The 17,467-nt window shown below is 56.3% G+C and overlaps 1 protein-coding gene across 1 annotated transcript; it reads left to right on the top strand.

Annotated features, from left to right (window-relative positions):
- The first annotated feature begins 5,994 nt into the window (after window positions 1–5,994).
- TBX21 (T-box transcription factor 21) lies at window positions 5,995–17,167 on the top strand. Its single transcript, XM_042916456.1, has 6 exons — window positions 5,995–6,524; window positions 14,054–14,208; window positions 14,561–14,682; window positions 15,227–15,385; window positions 15,520–15,581; window positions 15,830–17,167. Exons 1-6 carry the CDS (start codon window positions 6,034–6,036, stop codon window positions 16,446–16,448), a joined length of 1,608 nt encoding a protein of 535 aa, XP_042772390.1. The 5' UTR covers window positions 5,995–6,033; the 3' UTR covers window positions 16,449–17,167.
- The last annotated feature ends 300 nt before the right edge of the window (window positions 17,168–17,467 follow it).

Below are 17,467 nucleotides of genomic sequence, written 5' to 3'. Positions count from 1 at the left end.
TGAGCCCCTACCCCCCTGCCCCTCCAGTCCCAGCCCCAACACAGGGGCCCAGGACCGCTGGGAGGAGAATCTGGGCCTCCTCACCCTCCTGCTGCGCAACAGGAAGTCCTTCCGTCTGTCTAACCTCCATTCTTCCCTCTGACCTGCCCCTAGCCCAGTCACAGACACAGAGGGTGCTGGTAACGGATGGGACTTTGGGATACCCCTTGAGGGACCGAAAGGGCCGAGCAGTCTCCTGTGCCGGGTTTAGGGAAATCTTCCTCTGTGCTCCCCACCCCACCCCTGCTTCTGCCCCACAGAGAGGGTCACTGGGGACTAGTGGTGGAGCCCGGATCAGAACCCAGAGCTCCCCATCTGTCTTTCTATTTGCCTCTGGGTCCTCTCCATTGATGCCTATTTCAGTTTCTGTGCAACTCTGCCCCTACCCCTGACCAGGTGTGTCCCCTGCCATGTCCCTTGCCGTGGCCTGGCAGAGCTGCATCTGGTGTTTCAGGGCTATCCAGCTTGCTTTCGGCACCATTTAAGAATGGGACTTGTCCCCTCATCTCTGACCCCCATTACCACCCACGTCCCCTTTTCCCTTCCTCTTTTGTCCATCCCTGGTCCAGCCCATCAGCCTGCCCCAGCTCGTCTCCACCCTACAGTGTTAAGCAGAGGGACAAGCCAAAGGACTCAGGCCGGAGACGACAGGCCCAGAGCGGACTCACAGATGGAGGCCCGGTCCCAGACAGACAGACAGACAGAGAGACGTGTAGCAGGCGCACTGAGATCGAGATAGACCTCAAGACCCTGATAGATGTAGAGAAACAGAGACAGATAGACTCAGAGGCCCAAAGATAGCAGATGAGGTAGATATGGAGCCTGCACTCAGGACAAGCACACAGAGGTTTGACAGATCCTGGAGACAGAGGTGGATGTAAGGAAGACCCACCGGAACGCAGGCAGAGACATAGGGACCCCGAGGGGCCCAGAATCAGGCAAACATACCAGAGCAACAGAGACCAGAAGCCCTAAAGACAAAGAGAGTCGTGGGACAAACAAGGATGCCTAGGGCTCACAGGAAGCCAGAAGAGGGCCTTGGAGAGAGCCTGGCCCAGCAGGGAGTCTGCTGTCCTATGGTCAGAGGCCCTGGGGGTGGCCTTATATGAGAGACACCTCACCCAGCAGAGCCTATGACCAGGAGCTGTCCCAAAGAGCGCAGGATGACAAGAGGAGAGCCTGGCTGTGAAGGGGTTAACTTGATTAGATCCCACTCACCCTTCTTTTTCTTCCCTCTCCTCCCTGTGGCAGTGCCCCCCCACCCCAAGCTCCCTTTACCCTTAGCCCAGGGTATTCCCCTCCCCTCCTGGTAACCGGACCCTGCTTCCTGCCTGAGATTAAGGGCCTGTCTGCTGAGATTCCCCCCGGGAAGGTGGGGGGGTGACACAGCCTCTCCCCCGGGGCCTCCCTGAAGCTTGGGCTTGCCCATCCATAACCTGGCTTGCCCCCCGTGATTACAGAGTTGCTCAAGTACCCAACATCTTAGCGTCCCTTCAGAAAGACACAGGAGCCCAGGCCTTGGAACACAGTGGGGGTGGGGGTGCTGTATGGAGGCACAGCAGCGGGGGTGGGGTGTGTGGGGTGTGGGTATTGTGTGAAGAGCTGGGGCGGGGGTGAGAACAGTTAGCGACCAAAAGAGATGGTCCCTGATAGGTGCCCATAGAGGGTGAAGGACTGAAATGGAGAAAGACCCAGGCATGGCCTGGAGCCAAAGGGTAAGGGCTGTCCAGCCTTGAGGGGGTGTGGGGCAGGGAAGGGTGAGCCGGCCTGGGGGCAAGAACCCAGAGCCTTCGACCTTGAGATGAGCCCACACTGACCCCTGGGTGCTGGGTGCTGGGGACACACAACTCCTGCAGCTGTCATGGGGGGAGGGGTTCTACAGGTGCTCCCCTTCTGCCCTCCCTGGCTGTTAATCCGATGGTTCCGGCTGTGCTCTCTGAAGGACTGGCAATCTGGGCCGAAGGGGGAGGGCATTCAGGGCGGGTGAGGGGTGAGCAGAGGCAGATACCCAAGGAGCCCAGAGAGGCTGGATGTGGGACAAGAGAAGAGGTGTGGCTGTGGGGACTGTCACAGGGTTTGTGCAGCATGGCCCTGTGTGCTGTGTGTGGGTGCACACATGGGTCATGTATGTGCACAGAGGCTGCTGGGCTGCGAGGGGCAAGTGGGATGAGGGGCTCGAGAACTCTGGCCCTGGGATCACGTTGCTAGGAGCTCTTCAGGGGCAGTGGCTGAGCCTAATTGATCTCTGGGACCCCAGGATCCCTGGGGTCTGGCCCATCTCAGAGACATGAGTCTCCAGGGAATGGTGGCTGGGCATTTCAGGAGGGGAAACCTGTCACCTCTGAGCTGGAGTCTTACGGAGAGGTTCTCATTAGGCCCAGGCAGGGCCCTTAGTGGAAGGCTGAAGGCTGGATTTGAGGACCCTTTGTGAGGGACCCACGGATACCACAGGGGAGAGAGGACAGCTTGGAAGAGAGGAAGAGAGGTGCCTCAGATCTGTGCCTGCCTCGGGGCGGGCAAACCCCTCCCCTTTACATTACCTCACAACTCCCTGGAGGTGCAGTTCACCCAGCTCGTCCTTGGAAAAGGGCTACTGGCTCTTTTTGCTGACAAGGAAACCAGAGAGGTTAAGCTGCTCGAACAGGCCACACAGCCATCAAGGGTTGGAATTGGGGTTTCCATTTCCCTCTGCCCCACCCCCAGCACCCACAGGCAGCTCTGCCTCTGTAGACCTCCCTCTCACTCGCCCCTTGCCCTCTCTTCTGTCTTGCACGCACCCACCCCCCCTTGCCTGACTTGAGATTTCCTCAGTGGGGCACGTGTGGACTTCTGGCACAGTTCCTGACCCACAGGTGTGGCGAGTCTTGAAACGGCCTGACAAGGAACCTTGAATACATGCAGGGAACAACAGGGTGAAGAAAACTAGTGTCCAAGCTGGCGGGTTAGGGGCAATTTTCTTTTCTGTTTTCCAGTGCGATTGCACGGACTTTTCATTTGTTGTTCTTGTTCTGTCTCAGAATGGGAAGGCAGACACTCTTGTGGGAAGGACACTGGATCAGGAGTCAAGACACCAGGGCTCCAGCCCTGGCTTGGCCGCCAACGGGATGTGTGAGTTTGGCGGGCCATTCCGTTTCCCACAGTCACCATCCAGCTTGTCTCCTAACATGGGATCTTTGTTGGAGACCATGATTCTCAAATCCTGGACACAGACCCTGTGTGTCTTTGCTCCGCCTCCACCCCGCCCCCCCAGGGCCAGCCTTCTGGATGCTCAGCAGGTGCATGGGATGGGGGAGGGACTGGGAGGGGCAGTGATGGGGAAGTGAGGGGATCCCAGGGGACCTGGTGTCCTGAACCCCCTTTCCCACGCCTCCAGCCTCAGGGCCTGGGAAGAGGGTGAGGTGGCAACAGGAGGAGGAGGTGTCACTGCCAGGGTTCTCACCCAAGCTGGCAGAGGGGCGGGACTGGCGGTGGTGACGCCAGGGCCACTCGGCCCCCGCTTTTCACAAGCACTTTCTTTTTTGGAAGAAATTGGAGTGAGGGGGTGAGGAATCTGGGGTTGATGACCCCCTAACGGCCCATCAAGTTACAGAGAGACTGCCTCCAATCACCTTCTTCCTCCAGGGACTGTCCCCAGGTCCACCTGACTCTGAGATTCATAATCCCTTCTGCCCTGGAAACCGGGGCGGGAGCTCAGGTCATCCTGTTCAGAGGCAGGGAGATGGATCTCTTGACCTGAGGATTGGCGTGGAAGAGAGGAGGGAGAGAGACAAGGAGGAACAAAACTCCATTTGGCCTTCCACAGTCAGGTACTTAGCAAAAACGTCCCCCAAAAGAGATGTCAGCATTCAAGTCTCCTGGGGAAATTAGTCATTCAGGGAAGTGTTACTGAAATGTGTCGTGTTTCTCAAAAAGTAGCCAGGGGTCCCAAGGTCACCATCTCTTTCAGACAATGCTGCCCCACTCGGAACAGCAGGCAGAAACTTCCCGCCTCCCTGAAGCATGGGGAAATGGTGGGTAAAGGGGTGGGAGGGGCCAGTCCCCAGTTCTGGTGCTGTCTCCTATCGGGTCTCCATTTTCAGGGGATGTGCTGATTCTCCCTCCCTCCACCCTCCCTGGGTCATGCCCGCCTCCTGGGGTCCCCAGCTTCTCCTTCACCTGCCAACCTGCCTCTCGGTTCAGCTCTAGTTGGGAGCAGAGAGTCCCCATGGAGCCCTAAGGGTGGAGCCCTGTTGGGCTGGGACAGCGATATAGAGATGGGGCCAGCCCCCAGGGGAGAAGTGAGGAGGGCTGGGAGGGTGCGGGGAGAGGAGAGGTTAACCTTTAACATGATGAAAATATGAAAGTATTTTTTCAAAACCCTCTTTAAAATGTAAATCTTCATCTATATATTGACATGCAAAAAATTCCATGACACCTTATTGAGTGAAAAAAAAAACACATTACAAAGCAGCACGTGTGGTGTTTATATAAAATGTGTGTGTGTGTGTGTGTGTGTGTGTGTGTGTGTGTGTGTGTGTGTGTGTTCGCGCATAAGACAGAAAGGCTGTGTGCAGGGAGTGACGTCTGGAAAGGTGTTCACCAAAATGCGAATCCTGTTTGCCTCTGCGGGATGGAGTTTGGGGTGGTTTATTGTAACAGCCCCATTTTTACTGCTTACATTTTCTAGGAGTGTGCTTTATCCGTATGTGCAAGAAAACTCCCAATGATGCTGTTTTCAACTGGGGGGGAAAGGATTGTTTTCATCCTAAGACGACTCTGTTACTCAACAGAAAAACAAACTAGAGAAAGAAAAGCCCTAGTAGTGGTCCTATCTCGCAGGCAGTCCTGCGGAACAAGTTGGGGGGGGGGGGCATCCTGCCCCGTCAGCGGGCTCTGAACCTGTTCCCAGCAGCCTTCCCAGCAGAGGGAAGAATAGACTGGAGAGTGCTGCACAGGTCCACCCTCTAGGGTAAGGCTCACAGCCCCTCTGAAAAGGAAATCAGCTTATTTCCCCCATTCTATGGTTGGGAGGCTGCCTTTCAGGCAAGGGAAGTGACTTGCCCAGGTCACACATACCTGAGTGACAGGCAGAGCCAGGGACGAGACTCTGAGCACAGGCAGCCCAGGGCTGCTTCCAGTGCCCTGGCCGCCCCCGCCGGCCCTGCAAACCTGAAGCTGCAGCGGGTGCAATCCCTTTCAAGGAGCTCTTCCCGCTGCCCCCAGCTTCCAGCTCCGCCTTGGGGCTGTTGGGACGAGATGCATGGGACACAGCCCAGCTGGGTCTCTGGCCCCCCGAGAAAGAGCGCAAACACTTCAGGCACAGCCACCTAGCACAGAGCCTGGGCACACAATGGGCATCAGTGATCTGCTGAATGTTCGCGGTCTAAGCAGTTCGGACTGGGTGCAGACCCCGCTGCTGCGCCGAGCGGCGAGTGCGGCCGGCCGCAAGGCCCTGTGAGTCGCATCTGGGCCATCACCGAAGGCTTCCTGTAGGAGGGGACCTTTGAGCTGAGCCTGGAAGGATGGGTGGAATTTCCACGAGGCTCCAGAGGAGAGAAACAGGCTGGCGTTTCGGGTGGACGGGTGGACTTTTCCAGAAGGCAGTCTTTAAGCTTGAACTTGGCGGCGCGCGGGGACCCGCCACACCGTGGGGGCCTCCAGTCCTCGGCGGCTGCTTCGAATTTGCTGAGGATTAGCCACGAGGGGGCGGGGTGAGGCGGGGCGGGGCCGAGGTGGGGGGGTGGGGGGGAGCCCAGAGAGCTTCATAAAGCCACAGCAAAGGCGCCGCGACGCTAGTGACAGCGGCCCGCTGGAGAGGGAGCCCGGGAGCAGCTGCGCGCCCGCCAAACGCGGGCGCAGGACCCAGGCGTCCGAGCCCGGGCTCCGGTGGGGCCCCCCCCCGCCCCCGCCCCCGCCCCCGGGGCCCCGCCCCGACTCTCGAGACCCCCCACGCCTGCCCCCGCGCGGAGAGGGGCCGGTCCCCGACGGCTGCGGGAAGGTGCCAGCCCGCCCCGGATGGGCATCGTGGAGCCGGGCTGCGGAGACATGCTGACTGGCACCGAGCCGATGCCGGCGAGCGACGAGGGCCGGGCGCCCGGCGCCGACCCGCAGAACCGCTACTTCTACCCGGAGCCCGGCGCGCAGGACGCGGCCGACCGTCGCGGGGGCGCCAGCCTGGGGGCGCCGTACCCCGGGGGCGCCCTGGTGCCCGCTCCGCCGGGCCGCTTCCTCGGAGCCTACGCCTACCCGCCCCGGCCCCAGGCCGCCGGCTTCCCCGGGGTGGGCGAGCCCTTCCCGCCGACGGCGAGCGCCGAGGGCTACCAGCCTGGGGACGGCTATGGGGCCCCGGACCCGCGCTCGGTTCTCTACCCGGGGCCGCGCGAGGACTACGCGCTGCCGGCCGGGCTGGAGGTGTCCGGGAAGCTGAGAGTCGCGCTCAACAACCACCTGTTGTGGTCCAAGTTTAATCAGCACCAGACGGAGATGATCATCACCAAGCAGGGACGGTGAGTGAGACGCGCGCCCGGAACAAGTGTTCTGTTTTGTTTTGTTTTATCCTTCTCGCGTCGGAGCCCTTCACAGTTTGGCTTAGACTTTGGGGGTAGCAGGGAGGGAGTTGTAGTGGGGACAGGAAAGGTCTGAGTGTTGTTTTCTCCTAGGACATAGAAGTCAGAAGGGAGATGGAGAGTGGGTGCAATGAGAAGTTGTCGTGGGTTAGGGGGGAGGGTACCTATGGTTTCACCCAGAATTGGGGTGCGCCCTTGGATCACTCTCTGCCTCAGTGGGGGTCACGGTGGGCAGAGGGGGACATGTGTGTTGGGTTTGACAGGGCAGGACCCCTCTTAGTGCCTATGTGTGGGGAAATGGAAGAGAGGGCAGGGTCTTCCTGTACCCAACCCCTCCTATCCCCCCCGCTCCCTACCCACTCCCAGCCCTTTTGCCAGTGTTATGCACAGGTCAGTTTTGGGAGGTGGGTAAGACTGGGATTTGGTGACACAGGGAAGCAGTCGCCAAGTTTCCCTTCCGGTAGTACTTTGAGATCATATGTCTGGTGTAAGTGTGTTTGGGGGGGGGGGGGATGTGGTAAAGTGTGTGGGGGGCACAGATCCCTTCCAGGCACAGGCCCTGACGGAAAGCACACATACCCATGGGCCTGAGCAGGTGACGCTGAGCCCCCAGGTCCCAGTTGGCCACCAGTCCCACTCTGCTCCCCGTGAGGTCTGTCCCCTGAAAGTCTGCCTCATCCCTGTCCAGATGCTTTCCAGTCTACCATCCAGCCTGGGGAACCCCTGGCTCCACGGCTTAGTGTCCTATGAGCCCAGAGCATGCGGGGTAGGGTTTGGGGCTGAGGGTGCTGCTTCCGGAGAGAGCCTCCTGCGTGAGGAAAGAAAGAGAAACTTGCTGTTAGTGCGTTATTTGTTTAGTAAGCAACACCGAGTGGGCCCGGCCTGTGTCTGGCATGTGAGAGTGTGCACCCACCCTTCCCAGTGGGGGCCTGTGTGGGCAGGGGACCAAGGAGGACCTCTGTGTGGAGGGGCTGTGTCATCAGTGCGCCCGGGAGGTGTTGAAGGGCAGATACCCGGTGTGGGGCCTGGGGAGGGAGAAGGGAGAGGCCACCATGCTGGGCCAGGGTTGGGGGGTTGGCTTTCAATGTAGACATTGCTGGGATAGTCTTCCCTCCCAGTGATTTCTGTGGGGTGGCCTGGGATTGAGGGACCTGTCCACCAATCACAAACAGCTTCAAGTTGCTAAGTTGTTTCTCTTTCTCTGGGATGAACCCAGGGAAGTTGGCAGTGTCTGTTATTATGGCATTGGCCTTCATCCCCTAAACCTTCTGATGGTTCCTCTCTGTGCCCCCCCAACCCGGGCCCGCTGTGAGTGCTCCCAGGCACAGCCCGGGCTTCTAGTCCCATCAAGTTTGAATTGGAGGGGACCCAGAAAATCCTGTCCAGTCCCCTCCCTGCACAGACAGGGAAGCGGGCTCAGAGACACGAAGAGACTCTTCCTAGCCGTCACTGGCAGAACTGGCACCAGAATCCAGACGATACCCGCCTGGCTTTCTTTCTCCGGCCCCTCACGGCCAGGAGTAAAAACAGCAGCCTATACTGTCCAAAGGCATTGATGCATTCAGAGTGCTTTCACTTCCATTATTTTACAGTATGCTACGTAGGTCAAGCCGTCTCCCCATTTATAGGTAGGGGTGCTGAAGCCTAGGGACCGAGTGGCTCGCACTCTGTCACCCAGCAGACCTGAACTCAGGCCTCCGCTCTCCTCAGATGGTCAGGAAGCCCTTCCCACCCTGGGGGAAGGCCCTGGCCTCCCTACAATTGGCCCTTCCAGCCTTGAGGGCTGGGGTGGACGGAGCATTGGCCAGAACTTCAGGGACCCAATGGGCGCCGGACTGGCGGCGGGCTGCCCGCGGCCTGGCGAGGGAGGTGTCTCACAGGGATGTGTCTCTGCGGGTCCCCATCGCTACCCTGTGGCCTCCTTCTTTCCTTCATGTTCTTGCTGAATAATTCTCTCTTGATGAGTTTTGCTGTCTCCCTTCGAGATCCATACGCTTACTTTCTTTTATTACGAAAAGTTCCAATATATACAAAAGCAAAGAGAAAAACCTTACAGGCCTCCACCTACCCATCACCAGCTTCAGCCCTTGTCACCCCTGGTCCAATCTTGTTTCTTCTTTATTCTCACTCACCTCACTTCCGCCTCCCACTCCCCAGTCTGCAGCTTTATCAGTGATGGTGTTAAGTATTTACTAAGTAAATCCTAGACACTACGGAAGAGTGTTCATCCTTCAAATTTCTCGATGCGCGTCTAAAAATGGCTTTTTAAAAGTAAACACGGGGCGCCCGGGGGGCTCAGTCGGCTGAGTGTCAGACTTCGGCTCGGGTCATGATCTCACCGTTTGTGAGTTCAAGCCCTGCATCGGGCTCTGTGCTGACAGCTCAGAGCCTGGAGCCTGTTTCGGATTCTGTGTCTCTCTCTTTCTCTGTCCCTCCCCCACTCACGCTCTGTGTGTCTCTCTCTTTCAAAAATAAATAAACGTTGAAAAAAATAAAAAATAAAATAAAAGCGAGCACGATACTATTAGCAAACCTGAGAAGAAATTCATACACAGTATCAAATTTCCCAGATCATTTTGTAATTGTGTGTGACTGTATTTGTCACAATCCTCACGCTTTCGATCCATCCTGAGGGACAGCTTCGGACACTCTGAGGTCCCTGTTAGAAGGGGACCTCACCACCTCCTTTGATGCCTCCCTTGGAGCAGGCCTCAGGGGTCCCATGGTGGGGTGGAAGGGACAGAGAACATACCATCCCCAGCTCAGTCCCACTGGCCCCAACTCAGCCCCGTACCTGAACTTGGGCTCCAGCGATCTGGGAAGTCGGCGGCCATTTCCTTGCGCTACTGACTTCTGAAAAGTAAGCCTTGGGCTCAGAGAACGGCACCCTTCCTATCCTGCTTTGGAGAGCTGGCCTGTCCCCCCGTGGGTTCCAGTGACCTGCCAGTCACCACCGCATCACCCACGGCCTTCTTCCTTTTTGAAAAATCCTTCCAGCCCAGGCCCACCCACAGCCCCACAGCCTTTTGCCTTGGGCTGACTCACTCCCTCCCAGATCCTTCCTCTCCCACCCACCCTAGACCCATCCCTCGCACTATGGACAAGCGACAGTCACTCTCTCCTCCATGGGCAGTAACAGCAAGGTGGGGAGCGACAGTGGGGGTGGGGATGGCAGTTCCCAGCGCCAGAGACTGACCCAGGCCTCTCGGGTGGGACTGGGAGGGGAAAGTGAGATAAAATGTTGGACCGACCAAGTGGAGACGTTGGAGTTGAAGTTTGTGTGTTTGTGAAGTTTCGGGGTGCCTACACCGGACTTGCGCCGTATTTCTGTGTGGCAGCGTGTGTGTGTGTGTGTGCTGTGAATGTGTTGGTGTGCAGAGAATAGTTGATGGTAGATATTCTCAGCAGAGGAAGAGAGAGGCCGGTGTCTGTGTGTGTGGGTGTGTGGGTGTGCATTCATTGCTGGCAATCCCCACTTTTCTGGGTGTGATTAGTTGATTATTATAATTAAGATAACTCTGGGTAGTTCTGTTGTTAAGGAGCTCAATTTGCATTTGTGTATGTATGTGTGAATTTAGGGGTTGATAAAACAATTTCAGTGCTAACCGATCCTGGATCACTGGCCTCCTAGCCATGGTGGTTTTCCCTTCTCTACGTTCCCGACTCGGAGAACTTCTTAGATCTTTAGAACAACTAAAAAAAAAAAATGTTTTTTAATGTTTTATTTATTTTTGAGAGAGAGAGAGAGCGTGAGCAGGGGAGGGGCAGAGCGAGAGGGAGACCCAGAATCCGAAGCAGGCTCCAGGCTCTGAGCTGTCGGCATAGAGCCAGACGCGGGGTTCGAACTCACGAACCGTGAGATCATGACCTGAGCTGAAACCAAGAGTCCAGTGCTTAACCAACTGAGCCACTCAGGTGCCCCTAAGACAATTTTTTTTTTTTTTTTTTTTTTTTTGGACTCACTGGCTTAATTTCTCTTGGGGCAGGTGAAAACAGCTTTGTTTTCCATCGGCTGTTTGCTAGTGACTGTCTAATTTCCATGAAGTTGGATCTGAGGTTGGGGGGGGGGGGAGGGGAGATCCTTTGATGCCTGAGCACATTTTGCATTTCGATAGGTACAAGGTAGTGCTGGGATATCCTCCTAAAAGGTGATACTAATCTACACCCGCACCAGTAGTGTGTGAGAGGACCCCTTTCCCCACAGACTCAGCAGCGTTGGATATCAGTTGTGAACCACTTTGCCAACATGACTGATGAAAAATCACCTCCTTTTAATCTGTACGTAATGACGGTGAATTGGAACTTATCAGAGGTGTTCAGGATGGGGTGGAGGGTGTGGTGACCCTGCGAATCATTTCAAGATGGGATAGTCCTGAGCCCTAGCTCAGGAATTTAGAGTCTCGGGCCCTGTCCTCTGAGGGCACGATGGATGGTAAGTGGTCTTTTTGGTTTTTTATTTTTTTTATTTTTTTAACGTTTACTTTATTTTTGAGAGAGAGACAGAGCGCGAGCGGGGCAGGGGCAGAGAGAGAGGGAGACACAGAATGCGAAGCAGGCCCCAGGCTCTGAGTTGTCAGCACAGAGCCTGACGTGGGGCTCGAACCCACGAACCGTGAGATCTTGACCTGAGCCGAAGTCGGACGCTTAACCGACTGAGACCCCCCAGGCGCCCCATAAGTGGTCTTTTTGAAGGGCTTCCTTTGGCATCAGACCGTGTTCCTTCCCAGCAAAGTGTCATGTAAATCAGGGGCTATTTTGGGGTTCCAGCTGGTGGCGATTCTAGACTTTCAGGGTGAAATGAGACCTCCCTTCTCTTCTCCCTTTCCCCCATTCTCTTCCCGCTTCTCCTGCATTTCCCTCTACCAGAGCCAAGCAGGGTAGAGAGATGGACCCCAGGGCGTGTACGCTGCAGTCAGGAGCCCCCGACACTGTTCTCCCACCAAGGATCCGTCAACACGGCTCTCCAGTCCTTGGCTGCTTCAAGTATAAACTTGGAAGTAACATTTTACATTTCAGGGGCTCCTGGGTGGCTCAGTGGATTAAGCATCCAACTTTGGCTCCGGTCGTGATCTCACGGTTTGTGAGTTTGAGCCCTGCATCGGGCTCTTGGCTGTCTGTGTCGGGCTCCCTTCGGATCCTCTGTGTCCCTCTCTCTCTGCCCTTCCCCTGCTCACGCTCTCCCTCTCTCAAAAATAACTAATAAAAAACAAAAAAAAATTTTTTTTATTACGTTTCAAAGGACTGGCTACTGCTAAGTAGAGACACAATGAATACGTTCCTTCTCTTCCTTTATTCCTACAAGTTTGAAGGGGAGCTGGTTATGATACCAAAAACGTGTGCGACCTGACTGCGTCATAGAAGGAGTTGGTGGTAGAGACGAGCTGAAAATACCGCCCCAACCTTAATTGTTCAAGGCCTCATCCGTCACCTTTGATTTCTCAAGTCAGCTGGCCTGCTGAGCCCCTGGGCTCCAGAACTCTGGACGCTTGCTTGGGGTCCTTCAGCCCGGCCTGAGGGCCTGAGGGCTTTGATAGCTCGGGGCCTGGGAGAGGGTGGGGTGGAGGAGAGACCGGATGAGCTGAGTTTCGCATCTTTCAAACTTCTTAACAGCTCTCAGAGGAAAAATGAACAGGAGTTACTGTCCCCACTTACAGGTGAAGAAACTGAGGTTTGGTTTGGGAATTAACTTATCTAAGGTCATAGGGCCAGTAAACCTCTTTTTTTTTTTTTTTTTTTTTTTTTCTCAGCATAGGAGAGTCCGGAGAAGACAGGGATGTCGGGACACCTTCCCAAGGTTCTTAAGGGTGTCGTTCTGGGAATGCCTGAGGACTAGGATGCCCCCCAAAAGTGTTCCTAGGTCTCTGGCACCCTCCCTCCCCCAGGTCTCCTGACTCATGGACTGGTGTCTTTCTTCCCACCCTGCATGACTTCTTGTAGGAGGAGGGGAGAGGTGTGTGGGAATGAAACGTGATTCTGATGAGGGTGTGATTCCGCCATCCTGCAAAATCTGCTCTTCCTGCTTGGGCTGGAAAAGAAAAGCCAAGCCATCAGGATGGGTGACGGTGGAAGTGGCGAGATGGGTGTTGTATGAAACTGCTTCCCTCTCCGGCTCTCTTGCTCTGGCGCGATAGAGGATAATACCGCATCCCAACCTCGACTTCCTCCACTTTTCCTGGGAGCCAGGCCTTTGAGAGTGGGGACTGTGCTCAACAGAGTCCTCTTCCAGGTGGCTGGGAAGTTCCACCTAGGATTTTAGCTACTTCTCTGAAGGCTGAGGCCTGGGGCAGGCCATCCACAGACATCTGGCCCCGGGAGGGGGGGGGGCAGGGGGAGCCTGGGTGCCACAGGGCTGGGAGCATCATGGCACCGTGAGGACCACAGTGGAGAGGATGGGGCGGGGACTGAGACCGGACGAGGGCTTGGGAGACTGAGGCATGAGGGCCTATGGGCAAGTGCCTCTGGGGGGCTGGCTTGTGGCTTTGCTCCCGGCTAGGAAGCAAACTAAGATTCGAGACAGTGTCTATCAACTGACCCTCTGAAAGAAGAACAGCGAAAAAGCCCTGATTCATAGTGTTTGCTGATTTCCGTGGTGTAACTATCCCTATGGTGGCTGATTTCAAGCTACGCTTGTGGTATCCCTGGATGCAGAGTTGGGAGAAGACGTGCCGTAGCACGGTTATCTAGTATTTTCCGCCAGATGGGAACAAGAGATGTGAGCAACCTCAAGACGGGGCGCCTGGGTGGTTCAGTCAGCTAAGCGTCTGGCTTCAGCTCAGGTCATGATCTCAAGGCTGGTGAGTTCGAGCCCCATGTCGGGCTCTGTGCAGACAGCTCGGAACCGGGGAGTGTGCTTTGGGATTCTGTGTCGCCGGCTCTCTCTGCCCCTCCCCCGCTGGCTCTCTGTCTCTCAAAAATAAATAAACATTAAAAACTTTAAAAAAGAGGGGCGCCTGGGTGGCGCAGTCGGTTAAGCGTCCGACTTCAGCCAGGTCACGATCTCACGGTCCGTGAGTTCGAGCCCCGCGTCGGGCTCTGGGCTGATGGCTCGGAGCCTGGAGCCTGTTTCCGATTCTGTGTCTCCCTCTCTCTCTGTCCCTCCCCCGTTCATGCTCTGTCTCTCTCTGTCCCAAAAATAAAATAAACGTTGAAAAAAAAAATTAAAAAAAAAAAAACTTTAAGAAAGAAAAAAAGTAACCTCAAGAGCAGAGATAACAGGAAAATGTAGTAAACGAACTGAGAAGCGATGAGTTTTGAGTATTTATCACCTCGGCTGATAATGTATTTAATTGTAAGTTGATATAATTTCAGTTTAGTTATGGCATTGTTTAGCGACTGGCTGGCATTTCCGCTTGGCTCTCTTGAGGGTTGGAAACTGACTCCAGCACATGGCTGAAAGCCTTGGCACAGGGGTGGCTGTCTGTGACGTTGGGGGGCTGATGGATGTTGGTGGGTCTTTCTGTTCTCCCTAGGCGGATGTTCCCGTTCTTGTCATTTACTGTGGCGGGGCTGGAGCCCACCAGCCATTACCGGATGTTCGTGGACGTGGTCTTGGTGGACCAGCACCACTGGCGGTATCAGAGCGGCAAGTGGGTGCAGTGTGGCAAGGCTGAGGGCAACATGCCAGGTAGGAAGCCCCCTGGAGAACCCTGGATGCTCTTTTTCGCCGAGACTGAGCGCCCCCTGGTGGACCCAGGAGGAACCCGCGAGGCACTGCCCGCTACACCTAAGCCTTAATTCCCCATCCCACCCTTGTCCCCTCCCACTTCTCACCCCCCGTTCTGTTTGTCCTCTCTTCTCTCTTCTGCCTTAGCCTGTCTTCTGCTCAGTCCTCTGTGCCCACCTCCCCTTGCCCTGACCCATCTAGTCCTGCCCCTGCAGCCTTTTTGACATCCCCCTCCGAACAGGCAAAGAAGCCCCATCTCACCAGGGCTCTGGTCCCCCGGGGGCTGCATGCCAAAGAGGTTAACTGTCCACAGGAAACCGCCTGTACGTCCACCCAGATTCCCCCAATACCGGAGCCCATTGGATGCGCCAGGAAGTTTCGTTCGGGAAACTAAAGCTCACGAACAACAAAGGGGCCTCTAACAATGTGACCCAGGTGGGATTCCTCGCCACCCCCCACCCCTCCTGGCTGATTCTGTTCTGTGAAAGTCACTTTTCTTCCTCTCTGACTCTGGTTCTTTTCCATGCACCGTGCGGGGAAGATGAGGTGGGAGGAAGCTGCGTCTCAGGGGCAGACACGGGGTTGCATTCAGGATGACAAGGGCCGAGCTGGCCCTGGGGGTTTCTTCATCAAACCCGAGGCCGCCATCACTTGTGTGCCATGCTGGGCATAGGGTTGGTGCCCGCGGCCTCAGGAAATGGGCGCGGAGTCTAAGTTGAACAGAGCCTTGAGAAGCCTTGCTTGTGCTAGTACCTTGGTCACAACGGACATCTGTGGGTAGGACACAGGGCAAGAGGGCAGAAGTGGTGCCCTGGAGAGGCTGGGCACCGGAGCTAGAAGGCCTGGGGGAAGCTACGTGGTAGCAGGGCAGGGGAATGGACGCTATGACCTCAGGGTCCCTTCTGGCCTGGCCACAGGACCAGCCGTGGGTGGGGGTAGAGGACCCATAGACCCCCACAAGCATGTGGCTCTCTCTCAGATGATCGTGCTCCAGTCCCTCCATAAGTACCAGCCTCGGCTACACATCGTCGAGGTGAACGATGGGGAGCCGGAGGCGGCCTGCAACACCTCCAACACGCATGTCTTCACCTTCCAAGAGACCCAGTTCATTGCCGTGACCGCCTACCAGAATGCAGAGGTGAGGGCTGCCGGGCGGGGCCGAGCCTTGAGGGACAGGAGGGGAGAGGGAGGCCCACAGGCTTCCTTGGTGGGGAGTCCGGAAGTCTAGCACCAGACTCGGGACTCAGGTGCCTCTATTTCCCCTCTCTCTAGATCACTCAGCTGAAAATTGATAATAACCCTTTTGCCAAAGGATTCCGGGAGAACTTTGAGTCGTAAGTGCCACTGGGTTCAGCTCACCTTTGCCGAGGGCCTCCTCTTGGTTCCTCCTGGGACTCGACTCCAGACTGGTGCTGAGCACGTCTCCTTCCCTGGGGGTGGGCAGGGGTGGGGTGGATGCTGGAGGGCCGGCAGGGCGAGAGGGTCCAGGGAGGGACGTGCAGTAGGCAGGCTTATAGGTCAGTGGTTCTGTTTGTGACCGCTTTTCTTGCCTCCTTTTTTTTTTTTTTTTTTTTTTTTTTAGCATGTATGCCTCTGTTGACACCAGCGTCCCCTCCCCGCCTGGACCCAACTGTCAGTTGCTTGGGGGAGACCACTACTCTCCTCTCCTACCCAACCAGTATCCCGTTCCCAGTCGCTTCTACTCCGACCTTCCTGGGCAAGCCAAGGATGTGGTTTCCCAGCCTTACTGGCTGGGGCCCCCCCGGGACCACAGCTATGAGGCCGAGTTTCGAACGGTCAGCATGAAGCCTGCATTCCTGCCCTCCGCCCCTGGGCCCACCGTGTCCTACTACCGAGGCCAAGAGGTCCTGACGCCTGGAGCTGGCTGGCCTGTGGCCCCCCAGTACCCTCCCAAGATGGGCCCAGGCAGCTGGTTCCGCCCCATGCGGACTCTGCCCGTGGAACCCGGTCCCGGAGCTTCAGAGGGACGGGGCCCGGAGGACCAGGGCTCCCCCTCCGTGTGGACTGAGATCACCCCGCTGCGGCCGGAGTCCAGTGACTCAGGACTGGGTGAAGGAGACTCTAAGAGGAGGCGTGTGTCCCCCTATCCTTCCAGTGGCGATAGCTCCTCCCCTGCTGGGGCCCCTTCTCCTTTTGATAAGGAAACCGAAGGCCAGTTTTATAGCTATTTTCCCAACTGAGGGGATGACATGGGGAAAGGCACAGAAACAGTGTTATCAGGTTGGAGGACACCAACTAATGCAGACAACAGACTCAGGACTGAGAGGCCCCAGCTCCCTCTGTCTCCTCCCTTTTTGTAGTTGGTTGAGGAAGAGGGGGTTCTGGGGTTCACTTGCTGCTTCCGGCCCACGATGAAACCTGAGAGGAGTGTCCCCTGCCCCTTCCTCGGCCCCAACTACAATCATTTCCCTGGTGCTGCTTCTGGCTGTGGGTTCCCAGCTGGAGAACAGAGAACGGAGAACAAGAAGGTCTTGGCCACAAAGGAGCTTTCCGCTCTTCTCTGGGACTGGGTAGGGGTCCGGTGGGGCTGGCTGGGAACTGGAGACCGTCTTCCTTTATAGAACTAACTTTGCGCAGTTTCGTTTGCGCCGAGGACTTTGGGCGGCTGGCCCGGACCCCACCTGCGCAGAGACAGTGGGGTCCCCAGGAAGGGCGGGGAAGGGGGGGGTTGGTGCACACCTCAAGAAGCTAAGTCTTTGGGGTGGTGATTATGGGGGCACGCATGCTTTTTTCTTTTTCCTTTTTGGAATGGGGAGGCTATTTATTGTACAGAGAGTGGTGTCTGGATATATTTCTTTTGTCTTCATCACTTTCTGCAAATAAACATGAAACTGGAGAATGTGTCCTGCTTCAGGGCCCTGGAGGGGGACGTGGATGGGGACTCACCCCACTGGGATTTGCAGGTGCACCGAAGCTCTCCAACAGCAGCTGCAGTTCCCAAGGACCTGTGCCTGCTTCTAGAAACCCAGAGTGGCTTCACTCAGGGGATAAACAGAGCAAGACCACATGTCCTGAAGGTTGATGGTTGATTCCACCTTGTAGGGCACCTTGGGACAGAGAATGAACGGTTCCTCTGCCTGACCTGCGGAGGAGGGGTGGGAGGGCGAGACCCCAGGACAGGGCTGGGTGGGGGCTGGGAGCTCTGTGGGGAGAAGCCTTGATTTCTCTTTGCATTTTTTTAAAGATTAAAAAAATTTTT

This window comes from Panthera leo, chromosome E1 (assembly GCF_018350215.1).
Source record: "Panthera leo isolate Ple1 chromosome E1, P.leo_Ple1_pat1.1, whole genome shotgun sequence".
Lineage (NCBI taxonomy): Eukaryota > Metazoa > Chordata > Mammalia > Carnivora > Felidae > Panthera > Panthera leo.
Note: the sequence above shows the minus strand (reverse complement) of the source record. Positions and strands in the feature narration are given on the sequence as shown.